The sequence below is a fragment of the Mustela lutreola genome, chromosome 10, assembly GCF_030435805.1.
Source record: "Mustela lutreola isolate mMusLut2 chromosome 10, mMusLut2.pri, whole genome shotgun sequence".
Taxonomy (NCBI): domain Eukaryota; kingdom Metazoa; phylum Chordata; class Mammalia; order Carnivora; family Mustelidae; genus Mustela; species Mustela lutreola.
This window is the reverse complement of record NC_081299.1, coordinates 13,853,566-13,868,592: the sequence shown is the minus strand read 5'-3', so window position 1 is coordinate 13,868,592 and position 15,027 is coordinate 13,853,566. Positions and strand designations below refer to the sequence as shown.

At 59.1% G+C, this 15,027-nt stretch overlaps 1 protein-coding gene across 3 annotated transcripts; it reads right to left on the bottom strand.

Moving 5' to 3' along the window:
- Positions 1–4,638: 4,638 nt before the first annotated feature.
- Positions 4,639–14,983, bottom strand: NBL1 (NBL1, DAN family BMP antagonist). 3 transcript variants are annotated; one of them, XM_059136494.1, is made up of 5 exons: positions 14,795–14,983; positions 10,567–10,700; positions 6,665–6,859; positions 6,452–6,563; positions 4,639–5,100 (listed from the first exon to the last, which is right to left on the bottom strand). In XM_059136494.1, exons 3-5 carry the CDS (start codon positions 6,829–6,831, stop codon positions 4,852–4,854), a joined length of 528 nt encoding a protein of 175 aa, XP_058992477.1. In that variant the 5' UTR covers positions 6,832–6,859; positions 10,567–10,700; positions 14,795–14,983; the 3' UTR covers positions 4,639–4,851. The 3 variants fall into 3 exon arrangements, with proteins under 3 accessions (XP_058992477.1, XP_058992476.1, XP_058992478.1); XM_059136493.1 differs by lacking the exon at positions 10,567–10,700; XM_059136495.1 differs by lacking the exons at positions 10,567–10,700; positions 14,795–14,983 and adding an exon at positions 14,579–14,692.
- Between the last annotated feature and the right edge of the window lie 44 nt (positions 14,984–15,027).

Here is a 15,027-nt window from a genome sequence, read left to right as displayed (position 1 = left end):
TAGCCCCATGTAAAAGATTCCTGCGATGTCCCAAGGGTTTTGTTCTCTTATTCCTACCAATAATGCGGATAGGTAGGTGTTAAACAGGGGCTCGGAGAGTCCAGGGGCCTCACCCAAGGTCCACCAGGAGCAAGAGACCAAGTGGAACTGAAACTCAGGATTGCCTAACACCCAAGACAAAAACCTCACGACCCTGCAGCGCCTCACCCGCCCCCAGGCCACTGTTTGGGGCCCAGAGTCCCAGTCGTAGGGTCTACAGATGGGTCTAGGCAGCAGGAAAGGGAGAACTGTCCTCCCTCCCATGTGACACCCCTGTGACAGTTTCTGCCATGCCCCGAAGGACAGGATACCAGGCACTAGGCTGAGCATCATAAAGACCAGACTTGGAATCCCACTGCTGTTGCTTACCAGCTCTGCGGACTCAGGAACCTCATTTATTTTTTTTTAAAGGCCCAAAGAAAACAGGACAGATTTGTTAATATTTGTTCATTCTGGGTGACAGGTTCACAGACGTTTGTTATATTGTGATCTGTGCTTAACTATAATTTTTAAAAAGATCCATTTATTTATTTGAGAGAGAGCGTGCACACGGGTTTGGGAGAGAGCCTCAAGCAGACTCCCCACTGAGCATGGAGCCCAACAGGGGCTCAATCTCATGACCCTGAAGTCACTACCTGAGCCGAAACCAAGCATGAGATGCTTAACCCACTGGGCTACACAGGCGCCCCTTAACTTATCATTTTCTTTTTTTTTTAATTTTCTTTTTCAAGATTGGGCCTGGGTGGTGGCGCCACCTTGTGGCCACACTATTATCATGAATTTAAGAACTTTACAAAAGTTCCACACTCACAAGTTTATTGTTATCTGTTGTGAAATAATAAAGCCCCAGACTTTCTTAATCTTTCAGGGTAGAGAGGAGCCTCCAGGGATCCTCAGCCTTTGCTTGATTACTTCTAGCCACGGGGAGTTCCCTCTCTGGAGGAGAAGGCTGATGTCACAGTGGAACAGGTGACTCTTCAGAAGGCCTTTGGCCTGGACCTCCATGCTCACTGGAGCTCCACATTATGGAGATGGAGAAACCAAGAGCCAGGGAGGCCGTGAAGCCTGCTCAAAGCTGCTCTCACAGATTAACTGCCTAAACTCCATGATTCTGGGAATTTGTCTGTTTTGTTCACTGCTCTATCCTCAGCACATAATGGGCTCCCAATAAACATCTGTTCAATGAAAAAATGCACAAAACTATTAGCCCAGCCACCAGCAGTTGGGACCCAATCTTCGTTCTCAATAACTAGAGGAACAGCCATCATTTTGCTCGTGTGTGTGTGTTTTATTCTGTAATGTAAGCTCCGCACCCAGCATGGGGCTTGAACTCAGGACCCTGAGATCAAGAGTCACATGCTCTGTGGACTGAGCCAGCCATATGTCCTTACTACATGCCAGGCACTGTTCCAAACTCCACTTGCTCATTCATTTAGGTAAAGCTCACCATGACCCTGGGAGTTAAAGGAGGTGTGATCATTAGTCCCCGTTTTGCAGATGGGCAAACTGAGCCTGGGGAGTTGACCTGCTCAAGATTACATAGCTAGGAAGTGGCCCAGCCTGAATTTAAACCCAGGCTGACTGGATATTTCCAGAGGCTTGGAGCCCGGGAAGAAAACAAACTGGGAGCTGTAGGCTCCATGTAGGCACACAAGGAGGGGAAGCTGCTACTAATTACTTAACCCACCCTTACTGAGAGGAGCCTGTGCTTTCGGTGTTAATCCCTTGTAAAGATTTTAAGATCTTTCTACCATTGCTGTGGGGCGGGGAGCAGGGGAGGGAGTGAAGGGCAGAGGAGGACCTGAAATGTTTTTTTCTGGGCTCTCTTGGTGGTTCAGCTTGAGGTTGGCAAGGAAAAGAGAAGTCACTATTTCCCATCCCATGCCCAATGGCAGGCGGGCCCAAGCGATGTCAGCATTCAAATCTGGCTCCTCCCATTTGCTGCTCCCGCATCCAATCAGCGACTCATCTCCAACCTGGCCCCGCCTCCCCAGGGCCCCCACTCAATTCTGGTCTGTGGTCTCTGGTCTCTATCTCCTGCCCGGACCACTGCAGTCACCACCATCCGTCTCCACTCTCTGGGAAACCCAGCTTTGTGCAGAGCCCTCCGGGGCTCTTACTGCAAGGAGAATGAAGTGTGAACTCTGGCTAGCATTGCACACCTGCCACCAGCCACGCCAACCCATCTTCCTGCTTTCTTTCCAATGAGCTTCTTAATTTCTTTATATGTCTACCCTGCCTGGTTCCATACATAGGCTGGAGGAGGCTCCTGACCCAAGATTCATCCTGCCAGCACGGTGCTTGGTTCTGAGCTCCAGCACCGCGTCCAAGGCCCCAGAAAGCCCTGCCTTTGGACGTGCTCTCTGAGTCCTTGGAAGCCCCGCAGCATCTTCTCTGCATCCTTGGGCCAGGCCTCACCACCAGCCGTACGGAATGGCTGTTAATATGACCAGGGCTTGTCCCTACCAGACTAGGAGTCACTGAGTCTGCATGCAGGAGGTCTACTTCTCTCCAATCCAACTCCACGTCAGGGATGTAGGGCCCCGGTGGATGGCTACGCCCGCACAACCGCAAGAAACGCCATTCCGGAGCTGGGAAGTACACAACCTCCACAACAGCCCAGAGCAGCCATGCTCTGGGAAGGCAGCATCCTCTGAGGAAATCGCGCGTGTGGTACAGCACCGTTGTCGCTAGAGGGCGCAAGATTAGACTCCGGGCGCCGCTGCTGAAAGGCCTGTGCACAGCACTCCCAGGGCATAAAAGCACTCGATTCCAAAAAGTGGATTTTCCGTGGATTAGTAGTAATATATGTGAATTGTCTGGTAAGGATGGGGAACAAAGGGTCTGGGCCTTCGCGCACCCCGCCAGCCCTGCCGTGTCTCAATGATGGAGAACTGGGGGTACCGAATGGCCTGGGGGTAGTGATCCCAAATCCCCCGGTCCCTGTGAGGTGGTCAGGCACCCACCTGGCACACAGCAGGAAACCTACAAATGACAACCACTGACGTTACGCTGAGAGCAGGATCAGACCTGGGCTCGAGTCCTGTGGCCGCCGTCTTTCAACCATGCTGCCCCGGACAGATGATGCAATCTCTCCCCACTTCGGCCGCCTCCTCTGTACAGTGCGGGCCAATATCTGCATCACAGGCTGGTGCCGAGGATTAAGTGAGTGACTTTGTGTAGAGTACTTAGCACAGCACCCAAACTTGTATATTTCTTTATAACCACTGGCTTTGTCTCTTTCCCCTTCTACCAGGTCAGACTAGACGGGGGTCCAGGAAAGGGCTGATACTGGGTCCCTGGGAGGGGGAACAGATGGCATGAGCTAAGCCCAAAGGGCCCAGGGGTCAAGATGAAAAGCGCCTGGTCTGGAGGCCCACCCAAGATATACCCGAGGCCAGACATGGGCGCCCAAGGAGAGAGCTGGGAGCCAAGGAGGCAGCAGCCACAGGCCCACAAGGCAGCGAAGTGGGAGGGCCACTAGGGGCTTCTCACTGCGCAGCCTGACCCCCTCCCCCAGGCCTTGCTGAGGACCCCTTCGGGGACTCTGGGTCAGCAGAGGCACCCAGTGAGGAAGAGAACACAAGTATTGAAGGAAATTTAATCATGAGAAAACTCAGGGAAACAATCTGCTGGTTACAAGCTCCAGAAGCCCTTGTCGGAACAGCCGGGAGTGGGGGCCGGGGGGGCCGGGGGGAGCCGGGGGGGCCGGGGGAGCTGACCGCCACCCTGGGGACAGAAGGGCAGACACAGGCGGGTGTGGGTACCGAGGCGTTCTTCACGGCCCGCCCGCTGGCCCTGTCCCCGGGACCTCACTGCCCTCTGGGTTAAAGTGCAGCTGGGGGGGTGGGGGTGATGGGTAGAACTGGGTGCTGGAGAGCTGTAGGGACACTGGCCGCCATGAGCCCTCCCCCCTCCTCTTCCTGGTTTCTTGAGGCTCAGCCAGAGTCTACCCCACCCAGATCCCTCCTTGGAGCACCCCCCACCCCCCGCCAGCCCCCCCCCTCCCCGTCAGATTTAGAAAGAGCTCCCCAGGAGGGGGAAGGCTAGCTCCATCCGTTTTTGCCCAAGACTTGGGGGGGGGCAGTGGGAGGGTGAGGAAGACTCCAGGGTTGGTCCCGGAGTCCTCCCCTCCGCCCGCCCAGGTAAGCTCCTCCCTTGCCTTCCTCCACCCCCTGGAAAGCCAAGGAAGCCAGAAAGGCCTCAGCTCCAGGGCCATGAGTCAGCAGGGTCCTGCCCAGACCTGACTCCCAAGCACACCATCGAGGGAGGGCCATTTTGGTGCCAATGGGGAGAAGCTCTCCTGGGGACGAGAGACCTTTGGGGAAACCTATGGGGCTCGAGCTTCTGCCAGTGGTCTTCCTAGCCTGGACCCAGCCCCTTCCTCAAGGCTGCTGCTGGCAAGGCACCGACCCTCAGCCCAGGGTCCCCGCTCCACCATCTGTACCCCAGGGGCCCCGCCCCACCAGGACGGTCAGGATCTCACACCCACCTCAGCAGCTTAGCCAACCTCTTCCTGCTCCCAAAGGCGTATCTCTAGGAGGCAGAAAGGAAGAGAACCACCCACCCCCTCCGAAAAAGGACCCTGAAGACCTCTGCTACCTCCCCTCACTCTTGAATATATTAAATTGTGCAGCTTGGCCCCAACCCCTCCCTTCAGATCTCCACGGCAACCGGAAAGCGTTCCAAGTCCAAGTCTGAATCCAAGTCCATCCAGTGCCAAAGGGGGGCTCCGGCCTGTCTCCCCACCGCTCCCCCGAGGTTGAGACCCAACATTCCACAGGGGATGAGAGGGGAGGAGGAGTTGGGGCCTCAGTCCTCAGCCCCCTCTTCCTCTACGTGGGGGGCCCCGGGGGGATCCTCGGGCTCGGGGGTCTGCCCGCCCGGGTGGGGGTGGGGACGGGTGCCCGGCTGGGAACCCGGCGCGTCCTCGCCCTGCACATAGACGCTCAGCCCGTGGCTGGGCTCCTTGCCACATGCTTGGCAGCTACAGTGCACGATCTTCTCCACCAGCTTGTCCACCCGGGGCACCTCCTCGTGGCCGGGGCACTCCAAGGTCACCTGCAGAGGACAGCAGAAAAGGGGAGACATGTTTCCAGAGGCCCCACGGGCAACAACACTCCTCATGGGACCGACAGTCCCAGAGACCCCAGAATGCCTGAGCCTGCCTGGAGGGTACCCCTGTCAGCTTTGCGGGCCCCTCCACAGGGAGGAGGGCAAGCCGCCGCAAGAGCCACCCGACTTGTCTCCTCACAACCTGTCCTGCCCCCTCCCTACCCATTTCCTCACGGCAGCCTGAGGGGAGAAATCCAACGGGGCCTGTCCCTGTCCACAGTCCACCTCAGTGGACTTGAAGAAAAGTCCAGACTCCGCACCAAGCTCCCCACCCCCAGGACCTTCAGGCGGCCTCTGGCTGACCTCTCCATCCCTGATCTCGTGTCACTCCCATCAAGTCTAAGCTGCCTGATCAGCCCGAGACTTTGCACATGCTGTTCCCTCCACCTGGAAGGTCCTCACCTAACCTATCCCAGACCACCTGCCCCCAAATCGCCCACTTGACTTCCACTTAACCTTTGGGGCGCTGTTCCAACATCACACCCTCAAAGAGCCCCATCTCAAAGCCACAGCCCAGCCTAGGTCTGCCCCACTGGACCCTGTCGGGTCTTGCTTTTGCTGTTGCTTTTCCAACAGCTCTCCCTTTTTCCATCTTTCTTCCCCTTTTCTCCCTCCTTCCTTCCACAAAGCACCTACTCCCTGCCAGTGCTGGGGACATAAGGATAGGCATGGTCCTGCAAAGAATTCAGAGTCTAACGAGGGAAGCAGACTTGTCACAATCACCCAAATGCAGATGGAAAACTGTGAGGGGACAGAGGTCAAAGCAGATGCACACAGTGCTCAGGGGGATAAGAAAGGGCCCTGAAAATGCTGCCGAGCGAAGAGCAGGAGAATGAACACATGTTAAGTGAGTAAGTTGAAGAGAGGTATTCCAAACAGGGGAAAGAGCACATCCAAAGGCCCTGTGGTCGTACCATGCAGAGCAGGTATGAGAGATTGAAAGAAAGCATACTGATGTCAAGTGTCAAGCAAGTAAAAAAGATAAGGGAGGTGAGACAAAGCTCAAGAGACTGGGGAGCCAGGCTACGCTGGGCACCGTGGGACACGGCGAGGATTGGGTCTCATCTTAAAAGAGTAAGAAACCACTCAAAGAATTTCACTGTAGGACTGACATCAGAATGGAGCTGCAGGAAGAGCTCTTGTCCAGTACACATTGGTGTCAGACACATAAGCCATCCTGTGGCAAGGGCCACGTCTGGAGCCCCAGCACAATTCTCGGCCCCTGTACAGGGCAGGGCCTGACCGGTAGGCCCTGCGGCCGAGGCCCAGGCAGACAGGGGCAGGCAGCAGTACTCACGATCTCCCACATGGACTGGGCCGGCATGCAGGAGTCGCAGTGAACCAGGGACTCCGTAGACTGCGGGAAGGTGTTGGGAACGCTGTAACTGAAGCACTGTCCTAGGCACGCCCTGCAGGAGGAGAGGTCACTGTGCCCGTGACACCGCAGCGGCGGCGGCGGGGATGGGCTGCCCCGTCTTCTGCCCCTCCCCCCACTGGCCCTGCCCCGCACCTGTTCTGGATGGACTTGGCCTCGCAGCCGCTGTGGCCCACGATCTGGGTGATGTTCTTGGCCTCACACCAGGCGCTCTTGTCCGGGAACAGTGCCAGCTTGTTGATGGGCGGCGGAGCGGCCAGCAGCATTGCGGGGAGGACGGCCCCCACCAGGACCCGGAGCATCCTGCCCGTGGCCTCTAGGGCCCTAGGACTGAGCACAGATGCAGGTGAGGCTGGTGGGGCCCAGAGGCCCCGTGGACAGAGGGGACGGCGGCATGACAAGCACGGGCTCTGCCACCCGACTGCCTGGGTTCGAGCCCTAGCTCTACCGCTTACCAGCAAAGCACAACCTTGGAGCCGTTATTTGTCCTTTCTGAACCTCGACAGTGGAGGCACTAACATATGCACGTGCCATGGGCGCCCAGGAGGTTATGAGAGCCCCAGCGGTGAGACTAGCCCATAATGCACGCTCTGCGGGTGCTGCTCTGCTACCCTACTGTGCAGCTTTGAGCAAGTTCCTTTCTATGTCTGTGCCTCGGTTTCTTCATCCAAGAAATGGGGATGGCGAGACAGGATGGCAGAGGACTGTGATGCTTCAGGGCCTCTGGCAAACACACAGGCTTGCCCGGGAAACACAGTGCCTGCCCTCGAGGGGCTGGCCACCCAGCACATCTCCTGGGCACACCGCCTGCATGTCAGCTACCAGGAAAGCTAACCTCCTCCGTCCAGCACTGTGACTTCTTGGGCCACCTTGGCTGGCTGGGCGTCAGGGGAAAAAGCTAACCCCGGACCAGGCTACTTCTTGTTTGGATCCCCCACCAGAGCCGCAAGCCCTGAGTCTATACATACATCTTTATGTATCCCCAGGACCATCCCAAACTCCAGGGCAAGACCAGAGTCTGACGGGATGGAAGGAGACGGTAATACCAGAACTGGCCGGAAGATGGCGCTGCCGGGCAGCGTGTGTCCGAAGGATGGCTCTCAGAGGGGGCTCTCCCAGTGTTCCCCGACTTCAACCTCCAAACGTGTGGAAGAGGGAGGCTTCAGAGCGACTTGGAAATGAGGGCCAGGCCTGCAAGGGGGTGCTCTGGGGACAGGACATGGGAAAGGGTGTAGAATGGGGATCCGGGAGTCCGCACCTGCTGTACGACCCTGGACACCCAGGCCTCAGTGTCCCCACCTCTAAAATGAGTGAGGTGCCCTGGACACTGGTTGTCAAAGTCGGCGGATCATAAGAATCCCGAGTTCCCTAGGGACTTCTGGAGTGAAGTTCTAGGGCTAAGCGGGGCTGCGAATTTTCTAGCAAGCTTCCAAGGTGCCTCCGACTTGGAGCCAGGCTCGAGAACTGGTCCAGCTCAGTCAGTCCAGGATTCCATGCCTTGGGACGGTCCCAAGCGGGGTCTGGGCATGGCCGAGTCGGGATCAGGGGCCAGGTACTGTCCCACAGACACCCAGCACTAGAGTGGGAACATACCCTTTCTGAACGACCCTACCCTCAGTCAGCCTCCTTGGTGAAGTGTCCAGAAAGGGGGTGGTGTTGGGGGTCTTGCCTGTTACTCCAGGGAAGACCTAGGTGGGCTGGCTCAGCTGGGCTCTAGGAGAGGGCCCGGGCCCCCTGCAGGGCTGGGACCACCTCCACAGCCCCGTGTTCCCTCCACCCAGAAAGTCCTGCTCAGCCCCTTCTCCCTGCAGGAGGTCTCCAGAAGCAGAGCTGAGTCCCATCTCACTGGACCCCAACGCCTGGGTGACCCCTGCTCCCAGCCAGCGGGGAGGGGTGAAGCAGGGAGAGCAGTAGGAGGTGAGTCGGGACAGCCTGCCCAGTCCCAACTGCGTTTGTGTCATGACCCTGGCTCTCACCCACATATTTCCGGTCTCACTCACAAGACCGACAGCGAACCCGTGTTTTCAGTACAACCACATCCTAACAAAATAGGACGGACTCATTCCTAACTGGCAACCCAACTAATTTTTCAACCAGTGGGGCATCCAGAAGTCTCTCTGACCCCACTGGGTCCTCTTCTGTACCTGGGGAATCGGGCTTGGAGTCGGGGTCTGACCACAGCACGCCACAAGGAGCCCCGCAGGGACCCCCACCCCCACCCCCTGAGGCCAGAGCTCCCTCAAAGACCTCAGGCAGGTCTGGGCACTTTGTCCTCTCCCTGACCCTGTGACGATTCCTTAGGAAGATTGGGCCAGGCAGGAGGTGACTGGGAGTTGAGGCTGGGATGGTGTGTTAGTAGCCCTGAGTCCCATGGATCTGCTTTGCAGGTGATTTTCGGGGGGGTGGGGGGGGCGGTTTTGGAATGGCAGCCGTGGGCCTGGACCAGGCTAAAGGGGGGCAGAGCTGAGACAGGGGTAAGACCAATAACAAGGCTTATTGAGAGACAGGGCAGTGGTGAGGTTTTAGGGGGAGTCACGGGCCTGGAGCACAGGGACTGGTTATTAGGTTCAGGTTATAGCGAAGGGGGAATCTTGCTCTCCAGGGCACAGTCCAGAGCTAACCCAGCAGGGCCCAGAGGGGGAAAGTGGGGGGTCCCTTTAGCCAACCTGCCAGCACCCAGGACCTCAGAGCAAGCTGGAGCCACTGTCTGCTTACCCAGACTGGCGGCCCTGCTCCCACCCCAAGCATGGCCCCCGGAGTCCTCTGGTTCAAGTCTGGCCTTCCCACCTAGGAGCTGTGTGACTTCCAGAAATAAAGCTCACCTCTCTGCACCTACTTTCCCCTACCCTAAGATGGGAGCACAGCACTGCTGGGGAGAGGGACTCAGAGAAGGCAGTCAGCGGGCCCCCAGCTCAGTCGGGTCCCCATCCCCTGGGAGAAGCACAGGAAGGCGGGGCAGGCCTCACACGGCTCACAGGTTTTCTTTATTTTTGGTTTATGCTCAGCTAATTTTTCTAGACAGCAGTGGGACCTTCCTTCCTCAGACAAGAGCCTCACCCACAGATTCTCATCTCTTCTTCCCTCCCTAAAGATCACGCCGGAAGTCATGGGACTCCTAGAATGCCAGGATGGGCAGAGGGATTCCCCCAGGCCCACAGCCCCCCACCCCCTTGCTTTGCAAAGGGGTCATCCCCAAGGTCCCCCAGCAAGTCGGGCCAAGCGGTGCCCTTCCCATGAAGCATGAAGTTCCCCACAGTTTAACGCTCAGTCCACTAAGCACTTCCTAGGTGGTGGGGGAGACGGAGGCCAAGGGAGCGCAGGGTAGCTGGGAGCGCAGACCCTATGCCCGCTCAGAGCTCAGAGCCTAGAGGAGGAGGTTGAAGGAAGTGGGGTTTCACGGAAGCAGTTGTTCAGATGGGAAGTCGGGGAAGGTTGGGGTGCAGGGAAGGAGGGATTCTTAATTCTGGATTTATTGATTTTAAAGAATTTATTTGAGAGAGAGAGAGAGTGAGAGAGCACAAGCAGTGGGGAGAGGCAGAGGGAGAGGGAGAAGCCGACTCCCCACTGAGCAGGGAGCCCAAGGCAGGGCTCAATCCCAGGACCCTGAGATCATGACCGGAGCCAAAGGCAGATGCTTAACCAATTGAGCCACCCAGGCACCCCATTAATTCTGGATGTAATTCAGGATTTGCGGTGAGTTACCAATGACCGGGAGAGGAGGGAGCTCCGGGCCGAGGGGACCGCACTCGCAAAAGCAAGGAGAGGGGCTTCGTTGCTAAGAGCCCGGCCCATGCCCCACCTGTCTCAGAGCAAGAGTTGGTGCTAACTGGGCCAGACACTGTTCTGGGTGCTTTTAACGTGTATGCATTTATGCAGTCCTTACAACCACCCGTGAGATAGCGACTACTAGCTCCCCCATTCTACAGAGGAGGAAACTGAGGCATGGGGAGGTTAAGAGATTTGCTCAAGCTTACAAGATCAGGACTGACCAACACCAAGACTTGAATATGGACAGCAGCAAGATAAGCACCAGCTACCTTTGCAGACGGGAAGGCTCCCGGAGGATAAATCCAGAAACAGGAAGAGGCGTCCAGGGAAGGGTCCAGAGTTGGCAAGAGGCCTGGGGCTCCCTGCCCCGGCAGGCTGCGTCTCTTATCCTTATTCGCACTACCTGGGAGCAGAGTTCAAGTTCCACTCCTGACTGTATGGCCCATGAGACCACCACACACACACACACACACACACACACACACACCCCGCCACTGACAACAGTGCAGCCAGGGCCGACCCCTGGGACATTGGAGCCTCGGGAAAGGTCTGATACAGGCCTGCCTCCGAGTCGTGGCAAGATTTCAGTGGGGGGTGAGTGCCTTCTCACCAGACCCCTGTCGCGCCTAGATCCAAACCCCCCAGATCCTCAGAGGCCTTATGCAAACACCAGACACATCCTGAGGCTGCCAATGACACAGAAAATTCCCTGGGGGGAGAGGAGGGGCCGTGCGCGTGGAAACTGAGGCACAGAACAAGGAGGCGAGCGCCCAGCTTTCTCATTCCAGAGAAAAGGGCAGTGGACGAACACAGCAGAGCCGGTGGGGGGCTTTCTCGGGATCCTTCATTCAAAAGGTCCCCAGGGAGGGGTGGGGGAGGGGCAGCAGACATGTTCCGTGGTTGGGCCTTCAGGGTCCCCCTTCTCTCTTTCCACACCGCCCAGAACCCAGCATCTTCCCAGAGATGCTTGCCAAAGCCCACATTCCCCGGCCCCGGCGCTGCATTTTAAACCCCACAGGTCCAGGCTGTGGTCTGGGCATCATCAACGACACTCCCACATGATTCTGAGGCCCAGCCAGGTCGGGAGCTATGGCCCCCCAAACTCCCCAGGGCAGGGACCCCCATAACAGCACTGCTGACGGGAGCCACCCACGCTGCTGCCTGGATTCCAGGGCCTGGAACAAAGTGTTCAAGTCACTGGAGGGACCCAGATTTCCAGGGAGCCCTCCAGCCCACCCACCCCCACCGTGAACCCCTTCGCAGAGCCTATATTGTGTAACAAGTGAACAGTCGCTGCCTGTTTCCTCTTTAGGGCAAATCTGAATATTCAGGCCACATCTGCCAGGATTTTCTTGCTAGAAAGGTCCACTCCCCACCAGTCACATACACACACAGGCCCCTGGAGTCACCGTTCGCAGCAATGAGCCTGGTGTGGAAGCAGGTGAGGCCAGGGCTGGCAAACCCCTGGTGGCAAGGATCTCCCCGACTTCCACTTGCTTCCTAACCTCTCCTGGGCACCCTTCCCGCCTACAGCCCCACCTGAGTCAGACGGAGGCTCCTGCCTGTGGGCCCAGCATCTGGGCGACACGGTGATGGACTCCCCAAGCCCGTGGTGTGTGTGGTGTGTTGCTCTCAAAGTGATCAGATGACCCCAGCCCACCCCCTCCTGCTTTCCCTATCCACATATGCACAGAGCACGCTCTGGGTCCCCCGCCACGGACGGCCACAGACCCAGGTTCATATCCTACCTTGGCCAACATAAACTTTCTGTGCCTCCATTTCCTCATCTGTAAGGTGGGCACACGGAGTGCGCAGAAAGGTCTGCAGAGAGCAGCTGCCACAGGATACAGCCTCAGCAATGTCACCCCTAGGGCTAGCCTGGGGTCCCTGAACTTTGCCCCCACCCTCTCCCCGCCTCCCACAGGATGCCCTTCTCCCTCCCCTTCCCCTCCCCTCCTCCCATCAGATCCTGGGTGGGTCCTGAAAATAACCAAATCCGGGGTTGCAGCTGCCCTGATGAGAGTGGATTTAGGGGAAACTCAACCATCGGAGATGATGTCTTAGAAAGGGTTTTATAAACTGTTGAGTGCTGCCTCCCACACGGACTGGCCAGGGTCGGAGCCAAGAGGAAGAATCCTCAGACTCTCACTCTGGGGCCACTGACTGAAGGGACAGGGTCTTGGAGAGATCAGTCCCCTCGGACCCACCCAGGAGAAAACAGGCTGGGCCTGGCTGCCAGGCTGTCCCCACGGAGGGTGCGAGGGCGTGGCCTCTGTGGCCGCAGCCCCAGGCTTGGGCTCAGCCAGGGTGGGGCAGTCCCTGCAGGTCTTGGAATGAGCGCAGGGACTTCCTTGAATGGTGCAGCTGGAAAGGTCGCTCTGGGACTCCGGCCAAGAGGCATCAGACCCCAGCCCCGCTCCTCTCAGTAGGCTCTACTGGGCCTGCTCTGGGGTCCAAGGGCAAGTTCAGGCCCAAGCCCATCCACTGACTCACTGTGTCCCCGGGCACGATCAAGTCTAGGAGTTACAGACGGAGCCCCCCTGAACATTTGCGTTGCCTCCCCGAGCCCCACACTGGTCCCCTCCAGAAGAGCGAGCATGGCCTGGGAAGGTCCATTTAAGCAGATTCCCTCAAGTGCAGTCTGGCTCCAGCATGTTGCTTAAGGCCACTGTGATTCCATGACCCCAGTCTCACCGCGGGGTGGCTTCCTTCCTCCCCTCAGCCCTAGGCGCTGGCAGAGCATGAACTAACTGTCCCAGGGGGTAGACGCCCAGAGCCAGGCCCATGCTCCCAAGGCTTGCCCGCCTCTGCCAGGCAGGTCCCGCTTCGGGGCCACAGCAAATCACCCCCCGCCCCACCGCCCCCCGCCCCAGGCCAGGGCTCTCCCACCTGCAGACCCTCCTGCCCACAGACCCAAAACTGTCTCAAAACAAATCTATGCTAATGAGCTGCTGCAGGGCCCGCTACACATCTGCTCAGCAGAAGTCCCACTGCAGACCTCACCAGCATCCCTGCCCACTCTGCAGCCTCCGACCCTTGGGGCTGGGGGTGGGGAGAAAGAGCCAAACTCAGTCTGAAATCTCACTTGAAAAGAATGAGGATATACCCGTGGCTAATGCAGACCACCTACTCTCCTCATCCACCCCTCCCAGGCGCAGGCCCAGGAGAAAGAGGTCCAGCTTGCAGGGGTGGGGGGGAGAGGAGCAAGGGTCACCAAGGAAATGCTCCAGTCTTGCCTTTCCTTTGGCCCCAACTAAAGGCAAACCACACCCAAGCAGCTCCAGCATCTGAGGGGAGTTTCTGGAGGCTGGGGGTTTCCACAGTAACAAAGGGTGAGGGGCTCCTTGTTGACAAAGTGCTTCCCCACTCCCCTCCCCAGCCAGCGCCCAGCCTTTGGCCTCCAGCCCTGACCTCTGTTTTCCTGGGGTTCCCGTAGTTACAGGCTGGTGTCCTCCAGCTGGGCGAGGGCCTCAGAAAGCCTGAAAATGTGCCCTTCTCCCCTGATGTCTGCCAACCCCCTGCCAAGGCGGGCAGCTGCCCCCTTTACAGCGGCTTGTAAAATATCAGAATCGCCCCGCCCAGGGAGCGGGGCGGGCAGGTGGCCGGCAGCGGGGCCCCGCTGTCCCGGCCGCCTCGCGGGGGTGGAATTCTTAAGAAAACTGAGCCCCCTGAGCCCCCGGAAAGGCTGGCTCCCTCTGCCCCAGACTCAATTCCAGGGGGATGACCCAGGCCAGGCCCCGGGGGCAGGCGGAAGGTAGGGGGAGGGTTTACGCGTCTTTTACCGGGTCTAGGAAACTATTCATGAACCCCACTGCGGGGGCTCGTGCCTCTGACACTGGGGGATTGTCTGCATTTTAGGGTGGGGGGGTCAGGGGGATGCACAGACACAAAGGTACCCCCTCCCAGAGGGGCAGACCGGAGAGACAGACAACATAAAGGCATAAACCCAGGGAGGCTGAACACGAAGGCAGAAGAGGAGAAGAAACAGAAAGAAAGGGACCGAACAGAGAGGGGGACGGAAACAGAGAGACGAGAGACACGGGCAGTCGGATGGGGAGACAGAAACACAGGGAGCGAGACAAAAAGGAGGCAGAAACGTACCGCAGCGGAGCGGCTCGCGGCGCGGCGAGGCCCGGGCAGAGCCGGGGAGACGCGCGAGCCCCGCGGCCGAGCTCCGGCCGCTGCCCCGGCGCCCGCGCGGCCCGACCCGCCCTCGACCCGCCCGGCGTGCGCTCGCCACGCACCTCCCTCCCTTCCTCTCCCGGCCGCCGAAACTCTCACCAAGCGGTGGAAACCCCCGGCGAGTCCGGGGACGGGCTCGGAGCGCAGCGGTGCCCCCAGCCACCCCGAGCCGCGCCCACGTCCCCAGCCCCGGCGTCCGGAGGCGCCTCCGCACCGTGTCCCGGGGCCGCCGGGCGGGCCGGGGGCGCGGCGCTGCCCCTGCGGCCGAAGCCTCTGGAAGCCGGGCGCCCGCGTGCCGGCCCGGGCGGGACTTACCGCGCGCGGCGGCGGCGGCGAGGAGCGCGGCGCGCCCGCCGGTTCCCGCGGAGCTGTCTGCGGGCCGCGGGGGGCGGCAGGCCCGGCGCCCCCGGGAGGCTCGGGAGGCGGCCGGCAGGGCTGGCGGCGGCCCCGCGAGGCTCGGCTGGGCTGCGCTGCGCGCCGTCTGCGGCCCCGGGCGGGCGCGCGGTGCGGGGGAGCGGCGAGCGGAGCGGCTCCGACGTCAGGGGTGT